Consider the following 25,180-nt stretch of genomic DNA (forward strand, 5'->3'; position numbering starts at 1 on the left):
CAGAACGATGGGGTCACAGTTTAAGGATAAAGGGGAAGCCTTTTAGGACTGAGATGAGGAAAAACTTCTTCACACAGAGTGGTGAATCTGTGGAATTCTCTGCCACGGGAAACGGTTGAGGCCAGTTCATTGGCTATATTTAAGAGGAAGTTAGATATGGCCCTTGTGGCTAAAGGGATCAGGGAGTATGGAGAGAAAGCAGGTACAGGGTTTTGAGTTGGATGATCAGCCATGATCATACTGAATAGTGGTGTAGGCTCAAAGGGCCGAACGGCCTACTCCTGCACCTATTTTCTATGTCTTCATTCTTTTATGCATTGAGTTGCTGCCACATGATTGGCTGATTAGATATTTGCATTAATACACTGGTGTACAGGTGTACCTAATAAAGTTATCCACTGAGTGTGAAGTACCCAGCTCTTGTATTGTCCAGCTGAATGTGATCACCTCTACTTATTAGCCAAAGTATTTCCTGCAATTCTTCCCACTATTTCCTCATTTTATCTGGCTCTCCCATGGGATTATCCTTATGTATCTGACCAGCATTATTTCCATATCAGCTCAGTCCACACTGGCTCACAAAGCATTCCCATTACCTTGCTAATTTTCCCTCTAACCTATTCTGCCCATATTCCCATCAGATTCTGCCACTCATCAACACTATGTTTAATTTACAGTAGCCAAATGTACATCTCTGGGGTGTGGACTCAGAGGAAGAAAGTGTGTAGTTCTTGTGCTATCATTCAACACTTCCCATTAGTGGAAACATCTTGACATTTACCCAGTCACGATTTCATATCTATCAATTATTTCATCCATTCTTCTAACCTCCAAAGAAAATGGATCTCAACTATTTCGCTGCTATTGATAGGATCACCTTTTCAATTCAGAAATTAGTGAATCTCTTTTCAAGCGGATATCGTACTGAAGCTCTGGTAAAGCAATCTTCGAGTTTAAGGTTAGTACTTTCTCTCTTCGCTCACACGGCACGACCTGCTGAGTATTTACGGCTCCCTCGGTTTGACAGCATGATGGACGAAGTGCTGAGGGAGGAGTTTCTGGCTGAGCGGGGCAGCCACCTGGGGATGTCCTTCCGGAAGAAGTGCTAGTGTTTCCGGGTGGGAGCATGGCGCGGAGGCCGGGCGCCTGTGCTGGCGGCAGATAAACCGAGCGCACGGTTCTGGATTAGCCCGTCGCAGGTACGTGAGGCAGCAGCACCTACTCGCCCGGTGGTAGCGGGCGCCTCTTGGCTGTGGGGGCGAGTGGGAATCCGAACCGGAGTCTGAAGCCGGTGGAGAGAGGGCTGCAGGCCTGCTTCATGGGCGCTGCAGAAGTGAGTGCCCGGCGAGCATGCGACACGCCACCGGTCACCGTCTCCCACCCTCGGGCGAGAGCGCGATCCCTGCCCGCGGTGAGTGGCCGAACGCCGGCCGTTATCCCCACCTCCGAACCCCGACCCCCGTCTCAGCTCTGGCACAGTTAGCCTTCCATCCCTGATTACAGACGTTCGGGCAGCCAGATCGTATACCTGGGGAAAGGGAAGCGAAGACATAAACGGTCCTGGCGTTTCCTCTCTAAGGATAAGGCTGAGGGTTGGTTTTCAGTCGATTTGACTGTATGTTACATATTGACTTGCTGGGGGGCGGGGGGGATAGTAGATTCCATTGGCCTTGTAGATGAACCACGGTTACTATACAAGTGCAGCACACAACTAGGAAAGCGAATAGTTTGATGGCTTTTCTTGTGAAAAGTTATGTAAAAGAGTAAATGTGTTAGTGCAAATGTCAGTCTTCTTGCCAAGGGTAGATCAAAGAGGTTCAATAAGCTTTTGACCGATTGTTCCTCGAGATGATCAGGCTCTTAACATCAGTTGCTGGCAAGTAGAATCCTGTAGTGTTGTCACAGGCTGATTCCTGCTTTTGATCTGTACCAACCAAGATATCCATCTAAGTTAGTCCTTTTATCCAGCATTTGGTCCATATCTGTAAACCTTTCCTATCCATACCTACGCAAGTACCTTTTAAATGTCATTAATGTATCTGCTTCAACCACTTCCTATGAATCAGAATCAGGTTTAATATCTCCAGCGTGTCATGAAACTTGTCCAGGTGGCAGCAGTACATAGCAAAATGTAATAATACAAAAATAAACTGTAAATTGCAGTAGTGTATATATTAAAGAGCTAGATTAAATAGTGCAAAAAAAATAGTGAGGTGCTGTTCATGGGTGTAATGTCCATTCAGGAATGGAATGGTGGAGGGGAAGAACAACAAAAACAGCCCAGAAGGCTCTTCTCGGCTTCAGGCCGGGTACAGGTATCAATTTTGGTGACAGACTCTGCCATCTTCAGGGATGATGCCTGGGTAAGTTTAGTCTGGTGGTATTACTAGACTTGCCCAGACACGATTCTGTTGGTTATAATCGATACCTGTACTCAGCTTGAAGCCAGGAAAGAGGTTACTAGTCATATATGCCGGGAAAGAACTACACCCTTTTTCAAAAACAGCTCATTCCATATACTGGCCGTCCTCTGGTCCCTCTGTTCTATAATATTCTCCAGTTTATACTGTTTACTATGAATATCCTACCTTGATTTGTTTTTCCAATTGCAACACTTAGTTCTTAGTCTATTTGCCATTCCTCGGCTCACTTATCCCAGTGCTCCCTAACCACCGGGCTGCAAAGCATGTGCTACCGGGCCGCGAGGAAACCATATGATTTGGTGACTGAAACGATATGAGTCCACTGCACCTTTCCTCAATCCCTGTCATGTCCTCTGTTGGAACTTGAACACATGCGAGGTCATTGGTTGCCTAAATGCAGTGATACCCTCGCGCCAGGGATCACTGGTTGGCCTCGCGCGGACAGATCAGCGCTGCCTCTAAACCTATTTAACACACCAAATGTTCACGGGGAACCCGGTGCTAAAATATTCGCAGACGACCTAATTCGGGCTCAGCATTTTGTAAGTAGCAGAGCAGCTACCTCGCTGCAATCTACTGAAAGTCATCCCTCGAGCCAAACTTTTGACGGCCGATAGATCCTATCTACTGACAAGGGGGGGCGGGCACATGTCCTGTCGCTCTCCTCACTCAGTTGGTCGCTCTCACCAGACTGCGACCGTTGCAGCCCCCGTACGGGGACCTCTGGCCCTTACCTTGTCCTCTCACCCCACCCACGACCAGCCGCACCTGGCCATGGCGTTCAGGCCTGGAGGCTGTCTAATGAGGCAATGAAGCCCTCAAAACTGCTTCAGCACCTTGAGTCCAAGCACCCTGCACTTAAAGACAAATCTGTTGAGTTTTTTGAGCAGAAAAAAACGTGAGCAAGCAGGACAGAAGCAAGTGCTGAGAGCCACGAAAACTAAATTGCGAAATAGACTGGACATAAGGAACCCCTTTTGAGTATTGTTGTATTCCGATCATGATTAACACCCCCCCCCCCCCCCATCAGCCAGTCCGCAAGAATATTGTCAATATTAAACTGGTCTGCAGTGCAAAAAAGGTTGGTGACCTCTGACTTATCCAGCTGATCAAGATCCCTCAGTAAATCCTAATGTTCACCTTCACTGTCAATAGCACTTGATCCTACAAATCATTGATATAGGTGACAAATAGTAGTGGAACTAATACCAACACCTGGGGAATACCAATAGCACTAAAGAACAAAGATTTTGCTTTCTGAATACTTTTGGTGTATCTTAAGGATTTTGGGCTGCTGATTATGAAAACCACCATGAAACTTTACTATCATGCACCATTATTTGGAAATTACCTATATTTTTATTTCAGTTCATAATTCAAGTCAGTTATAATATTTCTCACAATGTAAGCTGGAAAATTTTCTGTCTTATCCAGGCATGCCTGTGCGTGCCTAGGCAGGGCAGATGCTGCGCGGCAGGACAGATTTAGGGTATAAAAGCATCATGCACACACTGTTCTATGCATTGCATTTACATGTATATCGGTTTGCGATGATATTGATGCTCATGCTTTACGCCCATAGCATATTGTGTGTACTCATTCTAATAAAATAATTGTGTTTTCAGGAGTATTAGTGATATTAAAATGTCTTGCCAGTGTTTAAAAAAAAGCTGATATTCTCTGTTGTATTTGTGAGTATATTCTTAAATCTCAAAGATGGAGCATGACTCCTCTTATTAAGAAAGCCAAGGAGCTCAACTTTGGGTGTAAAATTAGTGAAACAAATGAAAATCATCAACAAAACATTTTTAGATTAGCTGAACTATTGCAAAGTGTCAGCACCGTTGTGCAATTAAGTATACAGTAAAAGATAATTACTCATTTCTCCAAATTCCTACATGATATAAGTAAACTGAAATTTTATTTGTGTTCAGATTCAAGTGGTCTGTCATAACCACAAAAAATTGAGGAATCAACACTTTTTTTTAAAAAAATTGCTGTCCAGTATAGTTAGAGACCTCCATTTTGATAAACAAGCTTCCATTATCACCCTGTGCTTTCACCATCAAGCCAGTTCTGTATCCAATTAGCTAGCTCTCCCTCGATCCCATGTGACCTAACTTTCTATAGCAGCCTACCATGTGGAACCTTATCAAAGGCCTTACTAAAGTCCATGTAAACCATGTGTAACAGTTCCCTGCCTTCATCAAATTTGGTTACTTTTTCAGAAGAACTCAACTTTGTGACAAATGATCTCCCATGCACAAAGCCATTCTGACTATCCCTTTTCAACCAACCATGCCAGTCTTTACAAAGGCTGGCATATCTTAAACCTCAGAATCTCCTTTAGTATCTTACCCTCTACAGATGTCAGGCTTACTAGTTTGTGATTCCCATGTTGTTCTTTGCAGTCCTTCTTAAATAAAGACGCAACATTAGCCACCCTCCAGTCTTCCAGCATTTCACCATTGTTAATGCTGATGCATATATATCTCAGCCTGGGCTCCCAGAATTTCTTCTGTAGCTTCCCACAGTACGCTTGGATGTACCTGGCAACTTATCTACCTTCATATGTTTTAAGACATACAGTACCTCCTATGCCATAATGTGGACTATCCCCAAGACATCCCTATAAATTACCACGTTCCAAGGTTGTCATATTCTTCTCCACATAAAATCTAGAGATATATTCATTGAGGACCTTACCCGTCTCCTGTGGCTCCACACAAAGAGAGGTGCTATTCTCTCTTTGGTTACTCTTTTTCTCCCTTGATATACATATAAAATCATGTTTGTAAGGCTGTTCGCCAAGCTTGCAGGTTAGGTTGCAAATGTTTCATTGCCTTGTTGAGGTGACATTGAGTGTTGTTGCTGTGGGGTGCTTGGGTTTATATTGGTCCGACTCATTGTTCTGTTTGGTTGGCTTCTGGGTCCCGGCCAACCATAGCTGAATGATTTACTCTGGCCTGTTTCCCTGGTTATCAGTTGTTGTGAGTGATCGTACCTCTGGTGTCTGCAGCTCATCCCTCAGTCCCGATCCTGCAGTTGCAAAGGTTCATAAATTGTGTCCAGTTCAATATGCTTGTTAATAGTGTCTTCCATTGAGAACCAAGCTTCTAAGAATTCTCTTGATTTCTTGTTTTATGCTTCTGCTAGGGTTTTTGTAGTTACCCAGATGTCCTTCTGTCCTTCTTGGTCTTCATGTACTGAGATGAGTGACAGAGGATCATGTCTTCTTATGGCTAGCAGATGTAGTCTTGTGCGTAGTTTTTTCCTTCACTCTACCAGGAACATGCAGATCTTGAGTTTCTGACTCCTCTCACATACTTCCCAATTCTCATTGCTTGCAAGCAACCTATTCCAATAAACTTTTTGCAAGGATCTTTTTAATACTGGCAAAATTTCCCCCAATTTGAATCTTGTGGATCAGTCCAAAGACATGTTAGTAGGTTAATTTGTCATTGTAAATTGACCTGTGATTAAGTTAGGGTTAAATCAGAGGTTGGTGGTGGTTGCTGGACAACACAGCTGGAAGGGCCTATTCTGCACTGTATCTCTAAATAAATAAATATTTTGCCACTAATAGAACTATGATCTATGGTCCCAAAGTGCTCTTCTGTTGACACCTCAGTAACTTGTCCTGCCTTATTTCCCAAGAGTAAATCAAGCTTTGTCATCTCCTTAGTAGGGCCTTCTGTATATTGTCTGAGAGAATTTTCCTGAACACACTTAACAAATTCCATACCATCTAAGCCCTTACCACTGTGCCCTTTATAGTCTATATAAGGAAAGTTAACATCCTCTACTCTGAAAACCCGATTATTCTTGCAATCTCCCTGCAGATTTGTTCCTTTAATTCCCATTGCCTATGAGTGAGCCTATGGTACAACAAAGTGACCGCCCTGTTCTAATTTCACCCATAAAGTCTTACTGGATGATCTTCAAGTAATTTCATCTCAGACTATTACTTTGACATTATTCTTAATCAGAAATGAAACTCCCCCTCCTTTTCCTCCACCTCCATCCCACCAGAACACCCATACCCTGGAACATTTAGCTGCCAGCTTTGCCCCTCCCTTAGCCTTGTTTCTGTAATCATAATATCCAATGCAGCTATTCATGTCCTCAGTTCATTTGCTTTACCTGTCAGGCCTCTTGTGTTGAAGTAACTGCAATTTAATTCAACATTCTTTCTTCACTCCCTGTCGTGCTGCTGTCTGTCTCATCTACAGACACATTGAATTTTGTCTCATCTGCCTCACTTCTGATTTGCATTCTTCCCCCCCCCCCCCCACACCAGTTAAACCCTCCTGTAGAGGTCCAGCAGATGCTCTCGTTACTAATCAAGCAAGAAAAAGCTAGTCATTTGGAAAGTTTTAATGTAATCAAACCAATCAACATGGTTTTACAAAGATTTAATAATTTGACAAATTTGCTAGAAATCTTTGAGGCTGTAACAACTAGTGTTCATAGAAAGGAACATATAGGTGCAGTTTATTTAGATGCGCAGAAGGCATTTGACGAGCTCCACATAATAGACTGGTGCTTAAGCGTTCTTGACAAGGAGATATGTTGAATTGAGGAAAGGAGGTTGACAATTGGGCTATGGTTTACATGAATTGAATGGCAGATCTTTGAGGAAATGAATGTGTTATAGATTTAGAAAGAGGGAGCTATATACAATTTACAAATAATTGTTTCTAATTTTCTGAAGGTTTTCATTGACAATGTTGGGGGAGAATGAATTCCTTAATTCCCCACCAAGGAAAACTGTTCGATTTGGTGGAACTGTTTCTGAAACTCTGAAGAAGTATAAGCAGGTAAACCAATTAAAATACTTTTATCTGCATATAGGAAATTTCATTGCCTTTTTGGACGTTTGATTTGTATTCTGCTTTTCTCTTAAGGGAGATGCTGCAGATTATAATCTGCTGATGACTCAGCTGGTTGATCCGGAAATAAAGGTAATCAACAAATAGTGTTTTTAAACTTTTCTTGTGTTATTTTTAATCAGATAGCATTTTGTTTATTTGTCTTTGAACCCTTGCAATCATTAACCAATCATTATTTGATTCCTGTATCATTATTATGACAAATCTAATACCAGATTTGCATCACGTCCATCAGACTAGTTAGTGTAAGTCTAAGTGAGGTACTTTGAGACCTCTTGAGCTGATTCAGTGATGCTCCTTAACAACTTAACAGGCTTAAAATCTTTTCAGGAATGATCTTTCGGTCTTTGCTGCTTGATGCATGATGCACTGTTAGGACCACTATGTTCATCATTCATTTTATTTGAGAGTTGTGCAGCTTGGTTAGGGCATTGTCTTCATGACTGAGATAGCTCTTCAAAGTAACTAATTTGCTGTAATATATTCCCTGGGGTATTCAGAAGATATTTTTAGATACTATATAAATAGATTTTTTTAAAAAATACTTCAATCAGTGTCTTGGTGTACTAACAGAATTTAGATGAACTGATTAACTGTCATCTCTGTGTTTCTGTCAAAGTTTGAAATTTCTGATTATATGCATATCTTCTTCTCAGGATGCTCAAATAATCAATTGGCTTCAGGAATTCCGTGCCTCAGTAACACAGTTGACAAAAGATTTTGAGTATCTCGTTAGCAAAATACTGGTTAGTTTCTTCACATTTCCTTTCACAAATTTTTGCTTTGCTTCACTAGACTAGCATTTATTGATGACTTTGTTCTGTAATTTTGCCGTTTTGATATTTTGTCTTGACAAGATTCGTTTAAGATATATAAACTTTCATATTTTATTGAACTAAGTGTCTTATCTGATTACTTAAATGTATTTCAGAAGCTGCCATGGTTATGTCGAAGTGGGTTGGTGGTTGAGGAATACTTGGCCTTTTTAAGCAACTTAGTGTCAGCGCAGACAGTCTACCTGAGGTCTTGCCTCAATATGATCACCTCCAATTTTGTACCAGGTAAAAATGTATTTGCTTTATTTTTAATATATGTGACAGGATAGCCTATATTTTCAAAAGTGCAGTTGCTGTGTTATGTGTTTCAGTTGAAGTTGTTTAGCACTTTTTCCTGATCATCTTTGGACCTCAAATTTTTGTTCTTGATTAATGAAAATGTTTTTGGAAATGTTTTTACTTTTGTCTGTCCTGTGCAAGTCTTAATAATTTCACCTGTAGTGGCACAATACAAGTGTTTCCAGCCATCCCTCTTAATCGTGGCCTCAGTTCTGAAAACCAACAAAATAGAACTGTGGGCTGAGGTAGTGGGGGAGTTAGCATAATGCTATTATAGTGCTGGTAATCTGGGTTCAGTTCCCATTGCTGTCTATAAGTACATTCTCTCCGTGACTGCATGAGTTTCCTCAGGGTGCTCCAGTTTCCTCCTACATTCTAAAGACATATGGATTAGTAGATTAGATGGGTGCAATTGGACAGCGTGGGCTCCATGGTCCGGAAGGGCCTTTTACTATGCTGTGCCTCTAAATAAAAAATAAACTAATTTTTTTCATGTACTTGTTTTTCAGTGCAGAATGCTTTTGTTGGATGCATATTGATAGATTTGCTTTTGTAAACAATTGTAATTTACAAACTTTTTTTACTCTTAAGTTTACTTCCTTGTAGATCATTGCCATTTGCTGAAAGCGCAGATGATTTGGTGGCATTTTCTGTAGCTGCCATTTTGAAAAGTCAGTGCTGATTCTGAACTCAGCAGCATGGAGACTGACTTTGGACTCTGACAAAATGGGACTCTGAATTTCTTAAGTGGGAATCAGAGATTATTTAATGTGGCTGACAATGGGCAAGGTCCAGACTTGAGAGTTGCAGTTTTGGACACTATGGATTGGAAAGAAATAGTAAAAGGGATCAACTCAAGTTCTGAATGTTGATGTCTAATGTTTGTGACCCCATGCTTTGCTGGAGTAGCACATCTGAAGAAGTGGAAGGCATGAAGTTGTATGTTTTGAATGTACATAAACTATTGTCACTTGGTAGTGTGGGTTTGTTTCATTCACTAAGCAGATACATAGACAATTCAGAAAGTAAATGACAGGTGAGAGCAATATCTGGAAACTGGCTCGATGATATTTGCTTTGTGGGACAGTTTGGAAAAGGGCGTTATGTGATAAATGGGAGAGACTGATGACTGCTGGATTTGCTGAAGAGTGACTTATTTTGAAAAAAAATGACAGGTGAAAGGTAGAAAAACAATTGTATCACTTGCAGTTGATGGAAACTCTTCATTTTTTAAAATATTTAAAATATTTTAAATCTGTTTTATAGGGAGAATCATTATCCAAGAAAATGGTGTGGATATCTCCGACTCTGAGGATGAAGATGACAGTAAGTTTTTTTCAGATGTGCTGAAGTATGCTGCTTGAACAGTGAATACAAATCATTTAGTATCTGTAATGAGTAAACATAGCTCCTGAAAATTTAAACTGATACCTAAATCAAAAAGCATAACCCAACTAATGAAGCACGTAGTCTCAATAGAGATAGAGCTCCCCTAGACCGTGACTTTCATCTTACTAGCCTCCACATCCAGCATTTCTGCCAGCTGCAATGGGATCCCATCAGAAGACACTTTTTCCCCTCCCCACCTCTTTCTGTCCTCTGCAAGGATTACTTTGTCCTTAATTTCCTGGTCTACTTCTCCCTTCCTCTCTTCTATCCTTGTCTCGTCAATCACCATACTACATTCCAAAGCTGGCAGTGTTTGTGTTTCTGTTTTTTTTTATCCTCCCATTCCCCTACTTGGCTCCATCTGCCTGTCGTTTTCCTCATTTGCTTCCACCTATCCCCCACCTGTCTCCATCTACCAATGTCCTTCACCCCTCCTTTGTCTACCTACTAGCCCCTGTCTTGTGCCTCTCCCTTTACTCTTTCACCTTGTTATCTTTCTTCCACTCTCAGTCCTGATGCATAGGCTGAATCCAAAACATTGTCAATTCCTTACCCCTCATGGACCCATTGAGATTCTCCAGCAGTTTGTTATTGGCATTGTAATTGTTACTATGCAGAAGGAAGATATTAGGAACTTTTATCTTGTAAACTTTCCTGAATTATCAAAACCAGCAGACAGTGGATCCTACTTTGTTGTTGCCACGTTGCCTTGGGGAGAAAATTTGGATCTGTTTGATAATCTATAGTTCTGCTGAATCTAGGTGTTCAGAATGGTTGATTTGTCATCATGGACCAGCCTTTCAACATTCTTTAGCCATTGCTTACGCTAAATGTTTCCTGTGTTTTAAACAAATGTAATGTGTTGATTTTCAGAAGCATTGTGAAGTACCATTATTCATTTTCATGTTCTGTTCATTTAAATTGGGAGTTCCCTGCCTGGGGTCCATGGACCCCCTCAGTTAATGGTAAAGCTCCATGACACAAATAAAGGTTGGGAAGCCCTGATTTAAAGGCTGTATCTGCCATGCCTTATTAGCAGTTAGAAATTCTTAACTTATTTTTACTTTATAGATCTTTCCCGAAATTTTGACATCTGCCATCGAGCTTTGCAGATGATAGCAAAATATGTACCCTCGTAAGTATCTTGTATTGCTATTTAGTTAATTTGTACTTTCAGTGAGTAAAGTGGAACAGAGTTTAAATGACCATACATAATGGACAATGGAAAAACTTCTTTTTGCTGATTGGTATATTTGCTTTATTTTCTAATTTTAATGAAGCAACATTGAAGATGGAGATTCTCTGTATTTCTCTTTGAGAACAGTATTCCTCATTAGCTCAACTTTTGATCTCACAGCTACTTTTATATTTTTCTCATTGCGTTATCATTACTTAACTATTTTAAAATATATTTACAGGGCAAAATAATTCATCGTTTTAAAAATTAATTATGTTTAGAATTAGCTGGTTTTGGGCAAGAAAACATTTTCTTTGAAGATGTAAATCTCTTGGGAGAAGTTTGATTTTACAGCTGTAATTCTTTGCATTCTGTATCAGAGTTAACACCCAGTCCTGCTGAGTGTGCTATCTGACTGAAGCAGATTAGTTTTTCCTTTCAGTACTAATGAGGCAGTGAGAATGTAAATGCTGGTTAGGTATTAGCAACCTAGTGAGCCATTGAGGGTAAGATTGGGTAACAGGTCAGTGAACAAAATTGGATGCAGGCAGTTGTAATACAGTTTGTTGTACACTTCTAAATTGAAAAATTACTTTAGGACTCATTATGCAGATTGTTTTTTACTTAACCGTTTTGTGTGGAATCAGGACAGTATTTCATTGTGCTGGTCGTACTTAAGACAATTTGGATTTTTACTTGCGCTGAATATTTTCAACTCAAGATTTCATATTTGGATTTATCTTGTTGAGGCTAACTCTCAGAACTGCATGCTGTACTTAACAATATAAACAAACTGTTGGATCAACTGAATAATTTGACCCAATTATATAGGTTGATGCTTAAGATAATTTAGTTCATAGTTACTGTAGTTCAGAATCACAATGATATCACCAGCATTTGTAGTGAAATTTGTTAACTTTGCGGCAGCAGTACAATGGAGCACATGATACACAAATGAAAAACTGAATGACATAAGTATATGTTCATTAAATACATATATACAGTACACATTAGGTATGTTAATCAAATAATTAGTGAAAGTGAGTGCAATGACTCAATTTGAGATTTGTTTCTGCAATTTGAATTAATGTTGAAGGGTTTCCCAATACACCACTAGTAGATGGCAGTGTTACACCATATTTTCTCTACCCAGGGGTGTGTAAGTTTTGTGTTGTTTAGGTATGTTCATGTGTTAACTGTAGTCTGGATATAATAATTCATGTTTTTTTTTTAAGTTGGATTATTCATATTTCTCCATTGCTTAGACTTCTCAGGGATTCCAAAACAGATTAGCCATTATAACATACAATGCATTTTCCTGATTTAAAGATATTAAAATGCAGCATTATTAAGCTCATTTTTTAGTTTATCTTATCCTACAGAAGGATGAAATGACATTAAGAGAATTGGGTAGTATTTGGTAAAGCACATAAATATGTACGATTTCAAATATTTAATGGGAAGATGGTTCTTTTGCAGGTTCATCAATGTTTCACTGCATTCTATAACTATTTTGTTGACTTCCACTTTAAAATATAGGAAATTCCCTTAGGGCAAGAGGATTTTCATGTGTATTTCTCCTCTTTATTCCTCTTTGGCAGTGTTTATTTGTTTCTCATTGTAATTTAATAGTAATTTTTTATGTCTTGCAGTGTATTGCTGCCACAAAACAACAAATTTTTCTTTTTTTGCTTGTTGGGTGTCCGATGCTTTCTTTGAACTGGTTCTACGGTGTTTCTTTCTTTCATGGCTCTCTGTGGGAGTTTGAACCTCGGAGTTGTATTCTGTAAAAATATTTTGATAACAATTATACTTTGAATCTTTGACATAACACAATTGTCAGTGGTAACAAATCTGATTCATTCTCTGGTTGAGCAAGTTTGGATGCCATAGCTGGAACAGAATAGCTATAATTAAAATGTTAGTTTCTCAAGTGATTGTGAAAATTTCTTACTGTTCATTTGTGCATTTTAAGTAAAAATTAACAAGTTGATTTGCAATTGTTCATTGTTACAGTTGGCTGCTTATAGGCCAGTCTAGGAGAGAGGTTTTGGTCCCTATTGTTTAATCCTTCCTGTTTGTTCTTGCTTCAAAGAATGATGCTTTCAGGCATAAGAGTTTGAGTAATCCCTGATATAAATTAGAAATGAATAAATGGAACAAATCACTCTTTAGTATCCAATCTTTTTGTGTCTTGTGATGTCTCTTGTGATGTTTTTCCATATTAAAGGTGCTCAACAGATGTCTGTTGTTATTTGTGTGGGAGCTATTCAGTTTTACAATTTCCATATTGAACCAAAGCTTTTTGTTTTCTCTTTTGGCAGAACGCCACAATTTTTGATGCCGATAGTAGCTGAAAAGTTTCCATATGTTAACAAATCCGCCAGAACCCTGGTACGTAAGTTTAATTTTATAATTTAATCAAGAATATAGGACATAGAACAGTACAGCACAGTATAGACCCTTCGGCCTATGATGTTGTGCCAACTCTTTAACTTTGAGATGAATCTAACCCTGGTCTCCCACATCGTCCTAAGTTTTTCTGTCATCCACTTAAGAGTTTCCTAAATGTCCCTAATGTATCTGCCTCTACCATCACCCCTGCAGAGCATTCCACACACCTACCAGTCTCTGTAAAAACCTACCTCGTAACGTCTGCCCTATACTTTCAAGGTTGTCAAGCCAAGAGGTGGTAGTGGGGACAAGCTCCCACTACCTAAAAGTGCTCCTCATGGCATGCTCCTCAAACAGCCTCTGACAACCAAGTTCGACTCTTGGCCTTGTCGTGCGGCTTAGCCTCTAAGCCCGGTGGAACAGTTTCTACTGACAGGAGAAATGGCGAAGGTGGGTCCTTGCACCCTAAAATCAGTGCTTCGGGTAGATGGAGCTTGTCAGCCTGGGAAGGCAGTCCATCTAAGAGAGGGTAAACTCTGATTTCAAACCTTTGCTGCCTTGCGGCCATACTCAATTATGGGAAAGGCTTCGGGAGTAAACCCTGAGGACAAGTCTGGAGCTGGAGTCCCTAAGGCAGTCCGACATTACCTTCAACCTTGCTCTGGCAACTTCTGCGTCGTCGCTGGTCCTAAGCTGTATCAGCCCTTGCCCTTCCCTTGGACAACATCGGTGGTGTGGAGAGGGGAGACTTGTTGCTTGGGCAACTGCCGGTCTCCCATACAACCTTGCCCAGGCCTGCACCTTGGAGAGGACACTCCAGTGTTGCCTCACCGCAATGGCACAACACGGAAAGCAGCAGTCTACTGGTTCTCTACCAACACACACTGAAGCAAGACTTTCCAGGTGCAGATCCATGGTCTCGTGAGACTAAGGATGCCATCATCATCATCGTCATCATACTTTCCTTGAAACACCTTAGTTATGCCTCCTCATATTAATAAATTATAACTAACTTAATGTGACTAATTTGTTGCTAGTCAGTGATCCAAGTTTTTTTTTAAAAAATGACATCTTTCCAACCAAACCATCAAATTTCTGCCCAACTCGTCTATGCAGAATAAGAGACCTATCTGAGCTTGTTCAGTTTGCTCATATTTGATTGGTATCTCATTCAGACTTTGATATCCATATGCCTATCTCAATACCTTCTGAAGTTTTGTTATTGTACCTGCCTCACCCACTTGTTCTATATACGTATCACCCTTTGTGTGAAAAGTTGTCCCTTAGGTTAAACCTGTAAATTCTGGTTCTTGATTTCTAACACTATGAAAAGGACTGTGTGCATTCCATATAACCATATAACAATCACAGCACGGAAACAGGCCATCTTGGCCCTCCTAGTCCTTGCCGAACCCTTAATCTCACCTAGTCCCACCTACCAGCACTCAGCCCATAACCCTCCACTCCTTTCCTGTCCATATACCTATCCAATTTTACCTTAATTGACACAACTGAACTGGCCTCTACTACTTCTACAGGAAGTTCATTCCACACAGCTATCACTCTTTGAGTAAAGAAATACCCCCTCGTGTTTCCCTTAAACTTCTGCCCCCAACTCTCAAATCATGTCCTCTAGTTTGAATCTCCCCTACTCTCATTGGAAACAGCCTGTTCACGTCAACTCTATCTATCCCTCTTAAAATTTTAAATACCTCGATCAAATCCCCCCTCAACCTTCTACGCTCCAATGAATAGAGACCTAACTTGTTCAACCTTTCTCTGTAACTTAATTGCTGAAACCCAGGTAACATCCTAGTAAATCGTTTCTGCACTCTCTCTAATTTATTGATATCTTTCCTATAATTCGGTGACCAGAACTGCACACAATATTCCAAATTTGGCCTTACCAATGCCTTGTACAACTTTAGCTTTACATCCCAACTTCTGTACTCAATGCTTTGATTTATAAAGGCCAGCGTTCCAAAAGCCCTCTTCACCACCCTATCTACATGAGAGGGAACTATGCACAGTTATTCCTAGATCTCTCTGTTCCTCTGCATTCCTCAATGCCCTACCATTTACTCTGTATGTTCTATTTGGATTATTCCTGCCAAAATGTAGAACCTCACACTTCTCAGCATTAAACTCCATCTACCAACGTTCAGCTCATTCTGCTAACCGGCATAAATCTCCCTGCAAGCTTTGAAAATCCACCTCATTATCCACAACACCTCCCACCTTAGCATCATCGGCATACTTACTAATCCAATTTACCACCCCATCATCCAGATCATTTATGTATATTACAAACAACATTGGGCCCAAAACAGATCCCTGAGGCATCCCGCTAGTCACCGGCCTCCATCCCGATAAACAATTATCCACCACTACTCTCTGGCATCTCCCATCTAGCCACTGTTGAATCCATTTTATTACTCCAGCATTAATACCTAACGACTGAACCTTCTTAACTAACCTTCCATGTGGAACTTTGTCAAAGGCTTTGCTGAAGTCCATATAGACTACATCCACTGCCTTACCCTCGTCAACATTCCTCGTAACTTCTTCAAAAAATTCAATAAGGTTTGTCAAACATGACCTTCCACGCACAAATCCATGTTGGCTACTTCTAATCAGATCCCGTCTATCCAGATAATTATAAATACTATCTCTAAGAATACTTTCCATTAATTTACCCACCACTGATGTCAAACTGACAGGTCTATAATTGCTAGGCTTCCTTCTAGAACCCTTTTTAAACAATGGAACCACATGAGCAATACGCCAATCCTCCGGCACAATCCCCGTTTCTAATGAAATATTATTTCTAATGAAATATTAAAGATCTCCGTCAGAGCTCCTGCTATTTCTACACAAACTTCCCTCAAGGTCCTGGGGAATATCCTGTCAGGACCCGGAGATTTATCCACTTTTAAATTTCTTAAAAGTGCCAGTACCTCCACCTCTTTAATTGTCATAGGTTCCATAACTTCCTTACTTGTTTCCCACACCTTAGACAATTCAATATCCTTCTCCTTAGTGAATACCGAAGAGAAGAAATCATTCAAAATCTCTCCCATCTCCTTCGGTTCCACACATAACTGACCACTCTGATTCTCTAAGGGGCCAATTTTATCCCTCACTATCCTCTTGCTTTTAATATAACTGTAGAAACCTTTCGGATTTACTTTCACCTTATTTGCCAAACCAACCTCGTATCTTCTTTTAGCTTTTCTAATCTCTTTCTTAAGATTCCTTTTACATTCTCATTATTTATGTCCCTCATGATTTTGTAAGTCTCCATAAGATCACCCCTCAGACTCCAGCACGCCAAGGAGTACAGTCCAAGCCTGGATAACTCTCCTTTTAACCTCGTCCTTTGAATCCTGCAACATTCTTGTGAATTCTTTGCTGAAACTTTACGGCTTAGTGGCATCTTTCTTGTACCAGTGACCAAAGTACTTAGTGTGATCTTACCAACTTCTTGTACAATTACAGTTCAATATCCCAACTTCTATCTTGAATGCCTTGACTGGTGAAGGCCAAGAATGCCAAAAACCTTGTCTACCTGTGATACCACTTTGGGAACCATGTGACAAATAAAGCTAACCTTTAAAGATTTTTGACAGTATTCAAATAAATTGTATTGTAAAGGGGTGCCAACAATATGGATCCTGAAATTGGGAAATGTGTTTTCTGTGTTTTGGATAATGTTAACAATAGCAATAATGCTACAGAAATGGTTACAGTAATGATGGCCAATGTGATTAAGTTGTATAACAACTTGATGGTCCTAATTTTGCAGAGAAATTTAACTTTGGCATTAAAAGCTATTTGTATTTGAATGTTTCAAGCAGGGATAGTTTAATGAATCCAGTAAATTTGTTGTGTTGTATTCTCTTCCATATGTCACAGCGTTTTTGTCAGAAGATGAGAATTAACAAAGAATAACCTTTTTTTTGTGTTAGCCAGATAGTTACCATCAAGTGTTTTAAACTGAAAAGTTATAGTTTTGTTAAAAGTTAATTCTTTTAATATGATATTAGGAAGCTAATATGGTATGAAGTTTAAATATATGTCTCTTATCTGATTTTTTTTTAGGAATGTTATGTGCACAATTTACTAAGGATCACGATATATTTCCCAGTGTTACGCCTGGAGATCTTGGAACTGGTCGTAGAAAAATTATTAAAGCTAGATGTAAGGAACTGAAAGTAAAATTCTTAACTAGTGCTTGTTAATGTTTCTATGGAACTTCAGGCTTTAAAATAACTAACATTTTTCAAAATTTTAAATGCTATTTTGGAAAACGTAGTTTAATTAGATGTTTGTCTAAGTACTGTCATTGTCTGTCACTCAGAAAAGGACACTTTTATTCCTTATCCCTATCAGTACATTGTACTCAATCCATGTCTTTTAAATTTGCACATCAATTTCTTTGTGAAAGTGCAAAAACTCCACATTCTCAGAACCTTTTTAATCAACTCTACTATACACAGTAGTTACAGTGAATTTGTTTAGCAGAATTCTCTTTTCAGAAACCCATGGTGACTTGGCCACTCCCATCACGATATTCCAAATGCTTTGCCATTGCATCTTTAGTGTCATTTTCCTCAGTATCAATATCAGTCTACAACTTGTCTATAAATTCCCTATTTTCTTCTCCCTTTTAAAAAAAAATGCTCGAGAGACATTAGCTAACTGTCTCTATTATTAAGAAATGATCCAGAGTCTGAAGAACACTGGAAAATGACCACCAATGTATCCATGACGCTCGTGAGAGAATGAGGCTTCTGGAAGCAATATTAAACTGTGGCGACAGCTGAAGAAAGATTTATTGGCATTAATTTAGAGGGGACTTGCACCATATCCTGACAAATATTATCCCTCAATCAACATTTATGAAGAAAACTGATTGAATTACCAATGACATGGGAGCCAGCTGTGTGAAAATTGGCTGCCATGTTGAACAAATTTCAGTGGTGACCAAACCAAAATAATTATATTTGACAATAAAACAGTTTTGGATATCTGAAAGAAGTAAACCATTAAGCAAAACCAAATATATATATTTTACTTTGCTTTGGAGAAAAGAAAACTTTAACTGAAAGAAATTTGTGTCATCGATACAGTGGGCAAGCTCTAATGGAAATGGTGTTTTTTTTTAATTATGGTAGCCCCAACTTTTCTTTAGTTTAAAATCAATTAAGTTTCAGCTTTTGGGATGTGTAATATGGGTCTTTTTACTTTCTTAGGTGAATGCCTCACGCAATGATATTGAAGATGCAGAAGAAACTGCCGCTGATAATGGGTCCTCTTCGTGCATAGAGGAAGGCCTCTTTGATATGGTAAGTATTTTGGCTCTTAAGATTTTCTTTCAATTTGATAATAGAATGCAAACAAATGCTATTGCACAAGACTTCTCACTATTGCCACAAATCTACATACACCTATAATGAACTTCTCCCACTTTTATTAGTCTGGGTGGGTCGTAAGTACCTTTCCTTATTTGCATTTATACTGCTGTCCTGTGCTTTTACCTAAACTCAAGTTATCAAAACTGCTGGAGGTGATGCTGATTAGTTTTGAAATACTAATTTGATAGCACAGAATAGTATCTGATAAGCCTTTTAAGTATGAGTTGGTAAATGGTATAGGTGAGAATAATGATGGATAATAACTGCTCAAATTCTGATTGAGAAATTCTGACGGCTGCCTTTGGAAACATAGATTAAACGTGAACATCTGTGGGTCGTTGTCATTAATACAAAGATTCTCAATAGGATGTGCTTTTGTGGATTTCTCTGATGTTATCAGTGAATTGACTAATTCATAAATTCCTATCTTGTTAACTGTAAAAATTGTGCTATCTGTTTTATGGTAGAAACAAAGTCTTCTACAATAAAGGAGTAATGATAGTAGTTGATGGTTAAAGGGAAATTTACGTAAAAGAGAATGCTAGAATTCAGTGGACAGTTCAGTGTTCTTCGAGGTCTGTGGCCTGGCTACTGAATTGAAAAGCCAATCCTTTATATTGTACTTTGTCAATAAGGTTGATTTAAAGATTGGATGCGCAGGACACCACCGTTTGAACAGTCCTTTCCTTTGGATGCATTGCAGTAAATGTCCATATTATGCAGTTCTTCCTCAATAGTACAGTTAATATATATTAAATGGGAAGGTTGTAGTTGCGCTGCATAGAGTGCAGAGGAGATTCAACGGGATGTTGTCTAAATTGAAGAATTTAAGTTAGAAAGATTAGATAAACTGGGCCTTTTTTTCCCTGGAGCAAACAAAGCTAATGGGTGACTTGATAGAGGTAAGTAAAATCATAAGAGCTCTTCCCATGGTAGGATTATAAAAAACAATGAGGGTATGCATAAGAGGAAGGAGTTTTTATGGGAATTTGTGGGAATATTTTTTAACACGAGTTGGAATGCTGCTAGAGGATACGTGAAATTGGATGCAATCACTATTTTAGAGAGACACTTAGACATGCATTTAAAAAGGCAAGGCCTAGAAAGATACGGACCTGTTGGGAAAAAATCGAGATTAGTGTAGACAGGCAAAAAGGTCCTGGTGGGTCAAATGGCTGTTTCAGTGCAGTACATTTCTGACTGAGTTTTAAAAATTAGTTGTTAGTTGAATTCAGAAAATAAATTTAAGGCTTGTCATTTTGAATAATTAATGCATAAATAATGTCTGGATCTTGTAAAGTGTATTGCATTAGTAATCAATTTGACTCTAATTCCATCTCTATCATTTGATTGACAAATCAAATTTGGAACAAAAGTAATGAAAATGATTGTTGAATGTGAACTTCCTCCTGACGTCATTTGAAAATCAGTGCAATGTGGGATTTCCAGCCTGAAATGTTGCCTATTTCTCTTTCTACTCAGCAAGCGGTGGGGTACTTCTAGGTTTTTTTTCCTTTTTTTTTTATATATATAGCATTCAAAGAATGTTTCCTGGAGAAAATGTCATTTTGGAGGGTACAGTGTAAAATTACATGCAATCTACTTGTACTTTACTACTTGCTGACTTTGGAAATTTTCCTCAACAGGATGAAGATGAGAAAACCAATTTGATCTTACCAAATAGTGATGTGATGGCTCACCCAGTAGCTGAACGACTGGACATTCTGATGTGTGTTTTGCTGGCTTACATAAAGGATGTTTGCTATGTCAATGGTACTAATTGTAACTTGCTGTTCTATGAAGTCTTTTTAGTTGCAAAAAAATCCAAATGTTTCACAGAAGAGAGCATGTAATGTGCAGCACATGTAAAAATAAATAGTCAAAAATATTTAGTCAGGAAATTCTAGTAGGCAAGTCCAAAACTGGTTCCAAGAAGTAGGAAGTGTTATTTGCAACAGCTTGTAGGGGCACACAAAGTGTCCAGAATATGGAATTGAAAGTTTTGAGAAGGTTTCAGGGATAAGATTAGCCAAAGTCAGAAAAAGATATGTAAACATGCACCAATGTTTTCCATTCCTTGCAACTAGGAATTGGTGATGATGGTCCTACACAATCAGGTTTGATTATGAGTTTAAGTTGAGCTTCAGAGGTTGTTTGGAAAAGATAATGGGGACACAGGAGATTGCAGTTGCTGGAAACTGGAGCAACACAAAAAGCTGGAAGAACTCAACAGGTCAGGTAGCATCTATGAAGGAAAATGGGCAGTCAACATTTTGGGTCTTCATCTGGACTTGAGATGAAAGGTCTCAACTGGGAATGTTGATTGTCCATTTTCCTCCACAGATGCTGCCTGCTCCAGCTTTTTGTGTGCTTGAAAAATTAATGCTTGAGTTAATGAAAGCTTTGATGGTTTTAGATCCTGAATAGCAGTAGTTAAACATTGATTCCTGTGTTGCCTCACTTGTTGCAGCTTATCAGCCTAAGAAAGACATTTATTCCTCCTCTTAACGTTCTATCCAGTAACCAGTTCCCCATTCATGTTCGTATATTATCCCCAACTTTGTAAAATCCTATATAGAAGGTTGGAGCACATTAAGTCTAAAAGGGAAAAAAAACCCATTAGCTTTCTCATCCATTCTATTTGAAAAATTCCATTAGTTTAGCCAAATGCAAATTTCTTTTCATAAACTTGTACTGATTCTGCTCACTCCATTTACCTTTGTTTCTTTAGAGAAATTGCTTGATATATGCATTTTCAGTATTCTGTTACAATTTCAGATTTCTTACTTATGCTTTTATAATACAATTTTTACACTTTCATCCAATAGACAAAAGTGATTTATTACAATTCAATATAGTATTGAAGGCAGTATAATCAAATACTAGGATGTTATGAGATGTGTTTCTTTCATTATTATTTAATTTGATATGTTTACTTTTTCTTTTTATGCAGGTGAGTTGATGATAACCAGAACAAAAGACTTGTACCGTGACTTGTTAGTGGTGTTTGATAAACTGGTCCTACCCACTCATGCTTCTTGTCATGTTCAGTTTTTCATGTTCTATATCTGCAGTTTCAAGCTGGTGAGTGCCAGATAATTCATGAATTTGTTTTAGGGTTTGGAAATCATGAGTTAATGAAGAGATATTGCAGAATTTTACATGGACCCCATTCCCCATTGTTTTTTAATGACTAATGGGTAAATAATACAGTACAGATATTGGAGTCACATTAATTATCATTCTTATGTAACATGAAATTTGTTTTTTGGCAGCAGTACAGTACAAAAGCATCAAAACTAAAAAAAAACAAAATAAATGGTGCAAAAAAATGAAAAGCAAGGTAGTGTTCATGGACCATACTGAAATCTGATGGCAGAGGAGGAGAAACTTCTAATTAATCATTGATTGTGCATCTTCAGGCTCCTGTACCTTTTCCCTGTAATGAGTAGAGGGTAGGTCCCAGATGGTGACAGTCCTTAGCAATAGATGCTATCTTCTTGAGAGTGTATATTCATATAATGATCACCAATACTGCTTGAATCATCTTGAAATGTAGTCACAATTTTTATACTGGCAATGCAATTTAAAAAGTAGCCTCTCCATGATGGGTATGCAGAATATACTGCCTATTTTAAATTCGCTCTTGGAAGCTGCTGTGCGTATAATCTCTGTTAAAGGGATGTTCAAAGAATCATTCATCCCACTTTAACCCAGCCACATTTGTCATTCCAGATGATTGTTCCAAGATGTTAGTCGTGTTGGGTTTTGGAATTTAATTAAATATCTTCCTTGATACTAAATTGCTATATAGAATATTTTGGATCTGTTAGTTGCAGTGTTAACTATCTTACAGTCAGAGCTAATATATCTGCATTGCTTACGGAAACAATGCCTTTCTCTTGGATTCAGATACAGATATTAGCTAGTCTGTAATGTAAATGTTCTACCACTAACTATTGAGAAATCGTAATAAAATGGATCAATCTGGGCAAAAGTGAAAAGACATCATTGGAGATGTTTACTTTGGGAAGAACTCTTTGTGGCCCTTTCAAATGGGTACTTAAATCTTTACAGTCAGAAACAAGAGAAAATTTACAGATGCTGGAAATCCAAGCAACACACATAAAATGCTGGAAGAACTCAGCAGGCCAGGCAGCATCTATCGAAAAGAGTACAGTCAATGTTTTGATGTTTCAGCAGGACAGGATAACAAAAAAATGAGTTGGAGTTAGAAGGTTGGGGCAAGGGAAGAAGAAACACAAGGTGATAGGTGAAACTCGGGGAGAGGGTGTGAAGTAAAGAGCTAGGAAGTTCATTGGTCTCGAACTTCCGATCGTGATCATTGATTTATTGAACCCCCCCCCCCCCACCTTCTCTATTCCCCATCCCTTTTTCCTCTTACCTTATCTCATTGCATCCCTCTGATGCTCCTCCCGCTGTTTTGTTCTTTAATGGCTTTCTATCCTCTTTTATCAGATTCCCTGTTCTCCAGCCCTGTATGTCTTTCACCAATTTACTTCACCCCTCCCAGTTTCACCTATCAATTTGTATTTCTCCATCCCTTATCCCCACCCTTTAAATCTACTACTAATGCTTTTTACTCCAGTCCTGCTGAAGGGTCTCAGTCCAAAATGTTAACTGTTTTTTTTTTCCATAGATGCTGCCTAGCCTGCTGAGTTCCTCCAGCATTTTGTGTGTGTTCCTTTACAGTTTGTACTGTTTTGAATGATTTCTGTTTTAACCAGGGGAAAGATTTGCAAATGTACTGCTTCTATATACCAGAACTTATAAATGTTCAAAAGACCAGCTTAACTTTAAAGTTTTGATTTGTCAGCATTTTTTACACTTAATAGTTAATTGTAGCTTATTGCAGGAGGCCTATAAATAACAATATTAAAGTTGGAGATGGTTTTAAATGTTTTAAGTTAGATCATAACATTAGGAATAAGGTGCTGATGGTTACCTTGTTGCATTTTTTCAGGGACTAGCAGAGGCTTTCCTGGAACATCTTTGGAAGATGCTTCAGAATCCAAATAATCCTGCAGTAATGAGACAAACAGCTGCAAGTTACATTGGAAGTTTTTTAGCCAGAGCATCGTATATCCCTCTGGCGTAAGTGAACCATTTCACTGTATGGTGTGTTGTAATAAATGATAATGCAATCAGATGCCAAGCTCATAATGTGGGCAGCTCAGTTCATGATTGTGATTCAACTATAATTTTTAGTTTTGCATGTGAAGACTGGCACATTAACAGTGAACAATATTGTTGGATGATGTCTTTATGTCCTAGAATGCCCTTTCAGGTGTGTAGAAACAGCACTGATTGTTCAACTTGCCACAGCTAGCCATAGATTGTCCTGAGCCTAATATTTCCTCTCCCAGCATCTTTTCCAGCACTGTTGTCTCTGCAGGGGATTTATAGCATGGAAAAAGGACAAAGACTACCTCATCATGATCTTGTACCTTATTGCCTGCCTACGCTGCACTTTCTCTGTAATTGTAACGCTATATTCTGCATTCAGTTATTGCTTTTCCCTTGTACTACCCTAATGTACTGATCTGGTGAAAGGATCTATATGGATAGCATGCAAAACCTTATCTTCCACTGTATCTCAGTACATGTAACAATAATGAACCAATTACAAAGAGCAGAGAAGCTTTTCAAACCATTAGATTGAAGTATCCTTACTGAACAACATTAACTATTAAGCAATTAAAATAATAGATTTGTATAATGCAAAGTAAAATAAAGTGTAGGGGGAGAAAAGGATGGACTAAGCTTGTAATAGAAGCAAATTTAGCATGCAGGTAAATAAATAGGAAAGCAAGTGAGAAATTTTGCCTCTGTAACAAGGATGGAGGTTAAAAGAAAGCAAGAGTTGCTACATAAATACTCAATGAGACTGCACATGAGTGCTGTCCGGTTCTGAGTGCTTTATTCATACTGTGCAGGTAACGTAGATGAGTTCAGGGTAGTCTAGTTATGATTTTATCTTTAATTAGTGATAAAATGTGGAGTAGGCCCTTCTGGCCCTTCAAGCCATGCTGCCCCAGTAACTCCCAACAAATGTGATTAACCCTACCCTAATCATGGCACAATTTACAATGACCAGTTAACCTACCCAATACATCTTTGGACCGTGGGAGGAAACTGGAGCACGTGGGAAAACCCATGCCTTATCGGATTGCCTTAAATATTGAATAGATTGATCAGTACATTCAAAGCATTGAGAGGAGATCTTTTGGAAAGATTCAGGATCGTGTGGGAATTAACAGAGTATGTGTTGCCGTTGGGAGAATAATCTTGGGATAAGGAAAACCAAAGAGAAGCTTCCTCTGTCATGGGGATGTGGATCTTCGGATTTCTC

The 25,180-nt window shown here is 38.8% G+C and overlaps 1 protein-coding gene across 2 annotated transcripts in view; it reads left to right on the forward strand.

Moving 5' to 3' along the window:
- The first annotated feature begins 1,092 nt into the window (after positions 1–1,092).
- Positions 1,093–25,180, forward strand: part of rrn3 (RRN3 homolog, RNA polymerase I transcription factor) — a 34,149-nt gene continuing 10,061 nt past the window's right edge. The window contains exons 1-13 of one of the 2 annotated variants that reach the window (XM_059979346.1): positions 1,093–1,199; positions 7,138–7,243; positions 7,331–7,387; positions 7,972–8,061; positions 8,247–8,376; positions 9,697–9,756; positions 10,891–10,954; positions 13,321–13,390; positions 17,492–17,590; positions 18,646–18,738; positions 20,454–20,580; positions 21,761–21,891; positions 23,792–23,922. In XM_059979346.1, the coding sequence (XP_059835329.1) occupies positions 7,151–7,243; positions 7,331–7,387; positions 7,972–8,061; positions 8,247–8,376; positions 9,697–9,756; positions 10,891–10,954; positions 13,321–13,390; positions 17,492–17,590; positions 18,646–18,738; positions 20,454–20,580; positions 21,761–21,891; positions 23,792–23,922 (1,145 nt within the window). In that variant the 5' untranslated portion in view covers positions 1,093–1,199; positions 7,138–7,150. Of the gene's footprint in view, positions 1,200–1,314; positions 1,334–7,137; positions 7,244–7,330; positions 7,388–7,971; positions 8,062–8,246; positions 8,377–9,696; positions 9,757–10,890; positions 10,955–13,320; positions 13,391–17,491; positions 17,591–18,645; positions 18,739–20,453; positions 20,581–21,760; positions 21,892–23,791; positions 23,923–25,180 lie in introns of those variants that run through there. The other variant, XM_059979347.1, reaches the window with a different exon arrangement.

This window comes from Hypanus sabinus, chromosome 9 (genome assembly GCF_030144855.1).
Source record: "Hypanus sabinus isolate sHypSab1 chromosome 9, sHypSab1.hap1, whole genome shotgun sequence".
In the NCBI taxonomy this organism is placed as follows: Eukaryota; Metazoa; Chordata; class Chondrichthyes; order Myliobatiformes; family Dasyatidae; genus Hypanus; species Hypanus sabinus.